The sequence below is a fragment of the Gorilla gorilla genome, chromosome 19, assembly GCF_029281585.2.
Source record: "Gorilla gorilla gorilla isolate KB3781 chromosome 19, NHGRI_mGorGor1-v2.1_pri, whole genome shotgun sequence".
In the NCBI taxonomy this organism is placed as follows: Eukaryota; Metazoa; Chordata; class Mammalia; order Primates; family Hominidae; genus Gorilla; species Gorilla gorilla.
The window spans coordinates 111,136,078-111,145,460 of NC_073243.2; the positions used below are offsets into that span (position 1 = coordinate 111,136,078).

Genomic DNA, 9,383 nt, shown 5'->3' on the forward strand with positions numbered 1-9,383 from the left:
GGAGCAGAGCTGCGTTGTGAGGACGGAAGGCAGGGGCTGGACGGCCACAGGGTGGAAGTGCTTGTCCTTTAGCCCTTGGCCAGACAGGGGCAGGGTGGGCCGTAGGAGGGGGCCCCAGTAGTGGCCACTGAGGGCCTGTGCCTCCAGCTGAGTCCTCGGCATACCCTCTCAGGCCTGGGAGCTTCAGCAGCAATGGCTGCACAGGCCCGTGTGGGGGACTCTGGGCCTTTCCTTCCTGAGCTTCCGGCCCCTTGGACCCAGTTGTATCAGGACCCTCGGAGGGGAGGCCATGTGTGCCCAGCCTGACGGGTCTGTGTTTGGCAGCGTCTGACGTGGGGTTTAGGGGTGATGATGTAGATGTCAAGAGAAATGTGTCAGCCTTGAAGGCGTCAGGCACACGGGCCACCCAGATGGCTTCCACTCTGTTCTGCCTGCTTTGCAGATGTAGATGTAGTTAAGAAAGCGCTTGCGGTTTGTGTCGTGTGACTGTAGCCCTTAGAAGCTTGGCAGCCTTAGTGGGCTGAGTTCTAGGTTCCTGGAAGCCAAAGCATCCCGCTGCTGAACGCCCACCTTGGCTGCAGTCAGCGCCTTTTGCTCGGAGCCGCCACCTCTCCATCCTTCAGGGTCAGAGAATCCGCCTGATCCTGACTCACACAGCCCTTTCCAACACGTGTGAATGCAGCTCATCAGGGCTCGGCTCAGCCTCGTGTCCGGAGCGTGGGGTGCACCCGCCGCCCGCTGACCGTGCCCACCTCCCCCTGCAGGGACCAGTCCAACGTCAGGCGGATGCACACGGCTGTGAAGCTCAATGGCGTCGTCCTCAACAAGTCCCAGGATGCGCAGCTGGTCCTGCTCAACATGCCAGGTCCTCCCAAAAACCGGCAGGGAGACGAGAACTGTATCCTTTCCTGCAGTGTGCCTGCCGAGCGTGCGGGCACCCCGTGGTGGCTTCTCGCTAAGACCTGGGTTTGTGGGTGCTGGGAGTGAGGCTGGCTTCCCGCCTCTCCTTCAGCCCCAGGCCCTGGGAGCTACGACCGGGATGCAGTGGGGCTCTGAGCCCAGTGGTGACGGGGCCAGAGTTGGGGCCAGCCCTGGCATTGGTGTGGGGGAGGGAGGGCCCGCCTACAGTACCAGCCCCACTGTCCCCGGGTGCTCAGGGCTGCCCTGCGGCTGGGAGGCTCCCCGTCATGCATCCCCACAGCAGCTGTGCATTCTGGGACCTCCGCTGGGGCTCGGCCCCACCCTGTGCCGACAACGGTGGGAGGTGAGGAGCCCAGCTCTCGGCTTTAAGGCCACAGTTGGTCGCAGCTTTGGGACTTTGTGCTTTGTTTGGAAGGAGAGCTCCACAGTGCATCTGGGCGTATTGGCACAGACAGGGTGACGCCTGGCACATCCCTGCCAGGTTGGCTCCAAGAACTGGGGCCAGTGAGGGCATGTCCTCCATGTGTCCTGGTCAGAATCCGTGGCCCAGGTCCCTTGTAGGCTGGCGAGGACCCAGTCCCGTGGCTGGGGTTCCCTGTCGGGTGGGGTCAGCACTGCGGGCTGTGTCGCTGTCTCTGCTCGTCCTCCCTGTGGCCACGGTGCTCCCTTTCTTTCCTGAGCACTGGCCCCTCTCTCCCCTGCCCTGCTCCTCCCCGCCTGGGGGTCTCTGTAATCCCCACCTCTCTTTTCACCTTGGCTCTGGGTTTCTCAAACCAAATCTTAGCTAACCAGGAAGAGGATGAACCCTCACTCCTATCACGATTTCAGCTGCACATGCTCAGGCGAGGTCAGCTGTGGCCTTAACTCTGTTGACCACAGACATGGAGTTTCTTGAAGTCCTGACCGAGGGGCTGAACAGAGTCCTCCTGGTCAGGGGTGGCGGCCGGGAGGTGATCACCATCTACTCCTAATGCCCAACAGCATCACGGCACTCTGGGACAGGCACGGAGGACGGCGTGGGCAGCCTGCGCCTGGGCTTGGCCCAGGGAAACAGACGGCAGACACACCTGTCCCCCAGTGATGCCGCCTAAGCTGCCCATGGGGCTTCCTACGGAAGTTTCTAGGCCCGTCACCTAGGGCTCTCCTGTTCAGCCTTAACAGGCTCAGCAAATCAGGGCGTGGCTGGACGATTTCCTTGCATCTGAGGGCAGACGCTGCTACAGGAGTGACCTGGACGTGGCCAGATCTTCTCGCAGGTCACAAGAAGCCAGTGAGCCCTTGCCTTGGTTTCTGGAAGTTCTTTTCCTTGGCTGGATTTACCCAGTGGTTAGGTTGCATTTCTAACCCCATCCAGAACATTCTTGGAAGAGCACCCGGAGCTGAAGCTGTCCCTGATGATGAAGGTGAAACGTCAGCCCTGGCCATGGCTCCGCTCAGGGCCCCGGTCACCTCCGAGTCACTCTGTTCCTTGACTGTCTTTGTGTTTCTGTACCTCAAGGCAGTGAAGCTGGAGGACTCCGTCCATGCCCGTGTCACCCTCGTGTGGGAGCCTCTGGGCTCGGCAGGTCCACATTTCACGAGCTGAGGCGTGGGCCAGGGCCATCTGGAAAGGGAACTTGGCTTTTCCAGAACGTGGTGGATCATCTGTCGGGTGTGTGGTGAACATGTGTTCATCAGGGCCTATGCTCCGGGAAGGGGCCCCCAGCTGTGGCTCTGCCATGCCGGGCTGTGTTTGCAGCCGTCCGAGTCTCCATCTGCCTTCAGAAAACCAGCCACTTCTTTTCATAAGCACTGACAGGGCCCAGCCCACAGCCACCGGTGCGATCAGTGCCTCACGCAGGCAAATGCACTGAAACCCAGGGGCATACGCACGCAGAGTGAACAGTGAGTTCCCCCTACAGCCCACGACAGCCAGGACTGCCCACCCCAGGAGCACGGCACACAGTTCAGCCTCTGAGCTGGCTCACACGTGCCATCCCCACCCCGGTGCTCCAGGGGAGGAGGACACGGCCCCCGCGTGGGAGGTCCTCGGGCAGCAGTGGCACCTGGTGTCAGGTCTGTCTGGCTGAGTCCCGGGCGTCCCCTGCCATGGCCTGTGCCTTGCATGGAGGCGGCGGTGGCACTGAAGAGATAGCTTTCAAGGGCCCAACACTTTGCACTTCGGCTGGCCGTGAGTTTCTGCTTTGTAGGTTGTGGTCACATTTGCAGGCTGCGGGCTGTGGCACCGACTTGGGCCTCCCTTTCTATGTGGCGTATTTATTTATTTAAACACCCCAGGGAGTTACGTGGTAACGAGGTTGTCCATAAAGAGGTTGCTTCTATATACTAGAGGCCCCAGATGGCCAGGCCTTGGGCTACGTCCGGCTTGCATGGTCTCCCAAGGGAATCAGCCCCATCAACAAAGTTCAAATCGGGGCAGAGGCTGCACTTGTGCCCCCAGATGTTTCTGAGGAGCCGGACTAGGGCTGGCATTGCTGTAGAGTGACGGCTGCTGCCCAGAGCGTGTCCCAGACATCACAGCGGGGCTCAGCAGTTCCCACAGCCTCTGTCTGCCTTGGCTAAGCATGAGTTAAGCAGTAAAACGCTCCTCCATGTCTGGATGGGGCCGGCAGGTCCTGTGTCCCCTGCACCTGGAGGAGAGCAGGCTAGAGGCACAGCAGCCACATGGTGCTGGCTCTGAACGTTGGTTGGTGGCTGGAAAACAGCCCTGCTTCTGGATGCTTCTGAGGGCCGCTCAGTTCTGCACACGAAACCGCCTGGTGAGGGCTCAGCTCTGCCTCCGCCTGGGCTGCAGCCTCTGCACGCAAGCACCAGGCATCCTTTGTGTTGTCAGCTCCGTGTAACCAGTAACTACAGCCATTTACAATTGACTCCATTTCCTTTTGTAGGTTCCCTGTCTTTGTTCTTTGTATGATTGATTTTGTTAGTAGAAAAATAAAATCCTATGAAATCTGAGTATGTTGAAGAATCTCTTGAATGAGTCTCATTCAGCATGAAAGACAGCTGGAGAAAATGTACTGGCCACCCCTTTTCTAGCAGGAGCACCAGGGCTGACCAGCCACAGCCAACTCAGGTGGCTGAAGAGTGACCATAAGAATTGGACGAGGGCTTCCAAATCATGTCATCGGCTTGGAAATGACCCAACCCCAAACTTCCTAGTGCTGTGTGTTGAAGTGACCCAATCTATGTATTTCTGAGACAGTCTCTGTTGCCTAGGCTGGAATGCACTAACCCACTCGTTCACACACCCGCTCATTCACAAAGTCACCCACTGATTCACACACTAACTCGCACATTCATTCACACACTAACTCACCCATTCACACACGAGCTCACTCATTCACACACTAACCCACCAACTCATTCACACACTAACCAACTCACACACTAACTCACCCATTCACACACTAACCCACCCATTCACACCCTAACTCATTCATTCACACAGTAACTCACCCACTCGTTCACACACCCACTCATTCACACACTAACGCCCACTCGTTCACAAACTCACCTACTCATTCACACACTAACCCACCCACTCATTCACACACTAATTCATACACTAACCCACCGGCTCATTCACAAACCCATTCACTCACTAACTCACCCACTCATTCACACACTAACTTGCCCACTTATTCACAAACTCGCCCACTCGTTCACATACTAACCCATTCACACACCCACTCATTCCACACTAACCCACTCGTTCACAACCCACTCATTCACACACTCACCCACCCATTCATGCACTAACCCACTCATTCACGCACCAACTCACCCACTCAGTCACACACCCATTCACATACTAACCCACTCGTTCACACACCCACTCACACACTAACTCCCTCATTCACACACTAACCCACTCATTCACCCATTCACACACTCATTCACACAATAACCCACCCATTTACACACTAACCCACTCATTCACACACCAACTCACTCCCTCATTCACACACTAACCCACTCGTTCACACACCCACTCACACACTAACTCCCTCATTCACACAATAACCCACCCACTCATTCACGCACTAACCCACTCATTCACACACCAACTCACCCACTCATTCACTAACTCACCCATTCACACACTAACCCACTCGTTCACACACCCACTCACACACTAACTCCCTCATTCACACTAACTCACCCACTCGTTCACACCCCCACTCACACACTAACTCACCCACTCTTTCACCCACTCATTCAAACACTGACCCACTCATTCACACACTAACTCGCCCACTCGTTCACAAACTCGCCCACTCGTTCACACACTAACTCATTCACACATTGACCCACCCACTCATTCACACACTCATTCACACACTAACCTGACTCATTCACACACCCACTCATTCACACATGAACTCACCCATTCATTCACACACTAACCCACTCGTTCACACACCCACTCATTCACACACACACTCGTTCAACCACTCATTCACACACTAACCCATTCACTGACTCGCCCACTCGTTCACATACTAACTCACCCATTCCCACACTAACTCATACACTAACCCACCGACTCATTCCCACACTAACCCACTCATTCACACACTAACTCATCCATTCACACACTAACCCATTCATTCACACACTAACCCACTCGTTCACACACCCACTCATTCACAAACTCACCTACTCATTCACTAACTCGCCCACTCATTCACACACTAACTTGCCCAGTCGTTCACACTAACTCACCCACTCATTCACACTCACTCATTCACACACTAACTCATTCACATACTAACCCAACTCATTCACACACTAACCCACTCATTCACAAACTCACCCATTCATTCACACACTAACTCACCCACTCATTCACACACTAACCCACTCGTTCACACACCCACGCATTTACACACTAACCCACTCGTTCACACACCCTCATTCACACACTAACTCACCCACTCATTCACACACTAACCCATTCACACATGAACTCACTCATTCACACACGAACCCACCCACTCATGCACACACTAACCCACTGACTCATTCACACACTAACCCACCCATTCACACACTAACTCACCCATTTATTCACACAGTAACTCACCCACTCGTTCACACACCCACTCATTCACACACTAACCACTCATTCACACACTAACTCGCCCACACATTCACACAGTAACTCACCCACTCATTCACATTAACTCATTCACACACTAACCCACCCACTCATTCACACACTAACCCACCGACTCATTGACACACCCACTCACACACTAACTCACCCACTTGTTCACATTCACAAACTCGCCCACTCATTGACACACTAACTTGACCACTCGTTCACACTAACTCATTCACACACTAACCCACCCACTCATTCACACATTCATACACTAACCCACTGACTCATTCACACACTAACCCATTCACACACTAACTCACCCACTCGTTCACACACCCACTCATTCACACACTAACCCACCCACTCATTCACACACTCATACACTAACCCACTGACTCATTCACACACTAACCCATTCACACACTAACCCATTCACACACTAACTCGCCCACTCGTTCACACACCCACTCATTCACACACTAACCCACTCATTCACACACCCATTCATTCACACACTACCTCACCCACTCATTCATACACTAACTCCCCCACTCATTCACAAACTCGCCCACTCGTTCACACACTAACTCACCCACTCACACACCCATTCACTCACCCAATCGTTCACAAACTCACCCACTCGTTCACAACCCACTCATTCACACACTAACCCACCCATTCATGCACTAACCCACTCTTTCACACACCAACTCACCCATTCACACACTAACTCACCCACTCGTTCACACACCCACTCATAAAATGCCCCATTCACACACTAACCCACTCATTCACACACTAACTCAGCCACTCGTTCACACACCCATTCACACACTAACTCATCGACTCACATGCCCACTCACACAGTAACTCACCCACTCATTCACACACTAATGCGCCCACTCGTTCACACACTAACTCACCCACTCATTCACACACTAACTTGCCCACTCCTTCACACACTAACTCGCCCACTCCACACACTAACTCGCCCACTCGTTCACAAATTCACCCATTCACACACTAACTCATTCATACACTAACCCACCCACTTATTCACAAACTAACCCATTCATTCACAAACTCACCCACTCGTTCACACACCCAGTCACACTCACCTACTCATTCACACAATAACTCGCCCACTCATTCACACACTAACTTGCTCACTCATTCACACACTAACTCACCCACTCATTCACACTCACTCATTCACACTCACCCATTCATTCACACACTAACCCACCCACTCATTCACACACTAACCCACTCATTCACACAGTAACTCACCCACTCGTTCACACACCCACTCATTCACACACCCACTCATTCACACACTAACTCACCCATTCACATACTAACTCGCCCACTCATTCACAAACTCGCCCATTCACACACTAACTCGCCCATTCACACACTAACTCGCCCACTCGTTCACACACTAACCCACTCATTCACACACTAACTCATTCACACACTAACCCGCCCACTCATTCACACACTAACCCACTCAAACTCACCCATTCATTCACACAGTAACTCACCCACTCGTTCACACACCCACTCATTCACACACTAACTCATCCACTCATTCCCACACTCACTCATTCACACAGTAACGCACCCACTCATTCACACACTCACACACTAACCCACCGACTCACACACTAACCCATTTGCACACTAACTCACCCATTCATTCACAAACCCACTCGTTCACACGCTAACTCACCACTCGTTCACACACCCACTCATCCAAACACTAACTCACCCATTCACACACTAACTCGCCCACTCATTGACACACTAATTCACCCACACGTTCACACACTAACTCACCCACTCATTCACACACTCATTCACAAACCCACCCATTCACACACTCATTCATATACTAACCCACCAACTCATTCACACACTAACCCACCCATTCATTCACACACTAACTCACCCACTCGTTCACATACCCACTCATTCACACACTAACCCACTCTGACACACCCACTCATTCACACACTAACCCACTCATTCACACACCCACTCATTCACACACTAACTCACCCACTCAGACACCCACTCATTCACACACTAACTCACCCACTCATTCACACACCCACACACTCCCTTTCACAAACTCACCCATTCACACACTAACCCACTCGTTCACACACCCATTCACACACTAACCCACTTGTTCACACACCCATTCACACACTGACCCACTCGTTCACACACTAACCCACTCATTCACACACTAACCCACTCATTCACACACTAACCCACTCACTCACTGGTTCCCTCATTCACTCACCGACTCGTTCACCCAGTCATCTGCATACTAATTCACTTACCTGCTCATCCACCCGTTCCCTGACTCACCCATTCATTCACCCATCATTCACTCACTCCTTAAGCACCCATTCATTCACAGCTCACCCACTGTCACCCACCCATTCATTCGCTTACTCATGTACTCATTTACCCCTCAGCCCTCACTCATCACTGTCATTCACTCACTCGTTCATTTATTCACCCGTTCACTCATTCACACACTCATTTACACACTAACCCACTCGCTGTCACACATTCATTCGCCTACTCATGTACTCATTTACCCCTCAGCCCTCATTCGTCACTGTCATTCACTCAGTCACCGTTCCATTCATTTATTCAGCCGTTCATTCACACACTCATTTACACACTAACCCACTCGCTGTCACACATTCATTCGCCTACTCATGTACTCATTTACCCCTCAGCCCTCATTCATCACTGTCATTCACTCAGTCACCGTTCCATTCATTTATTCAGCCGTTCACTCATTCATTCCCTAATTCACCCACTCATCCTTCACCCACTCACTAATTTACACCAAGTCACTCCCACTCATTCAGATACAGGCTGGTCCAGCGACAAGATCATCTGGTAGTCAAAGTCTACACTCACACAAGAAAGAACAAGGCTATTGGTTTCTGTGACACAGGCCTCTGTCCTTGTCACCTTTGTCACCTGGTCTCCTGCAGTGAAGCCTTTCTGGTGCCAGCATGGTGGGAAGACCGGGCCAAACGGCAGGTAGAGCTGCCCCAGGAGCAGGCTGTGTGCCAGGAGTCCTCCGAGGAGCCTCTGCCTCCGTCTCATCTGCAGCACAGCACGGCCTTCCTTCTGGTGGCACCCATGTCCCCCGACAGGTGTGGCCCGGGAGCCAGAGAGGGATCTGATGCCATCCTGTGCTGTGTCCCTTCCCATCCGCCATGTGCCAGGCCTGCTGGACATGGTACCCAACAGCTTCACACACACAATTCGCCCTTGGCCCCAGGCCAAGCTGCTGCGGCATAACTGACAAGACACACTGATC

At 53.0% G+C, this 9,383-nt stretch overlaps 1 protein-coding gene across 1 annotated transcript in view; it reads left to right on the plus strand.

Annotated features, from left to right (window-relative positions):
* The window catches only part of LOC101128467 (solute carrier family 12 member 7), a 57,912-nt gene extending 54,036 nt beyond the window's left edge, over nucleotides 1-3,876 (plus strand). Inside the window, exons 23-24 of the mRNA XM_055367744.2 lie at nucleotides 765-898; nucleotides 1,801-3,876. Coding sequence (XP_055223719.2) covers nucleotides 765-898; nucleotides 1,801-1,892 — 226 coding nt within the window. The 3' untranslated portion in view covers nucleotides 1,893-3,876. The remainder of the gene's footprint in view (nucleotides 1-764; nucleotides 899-1,800) is intronic.
* The last annotated feature ends 5,507 nt before the right edge of the window (nucleotides 3,877-9,383 follow it).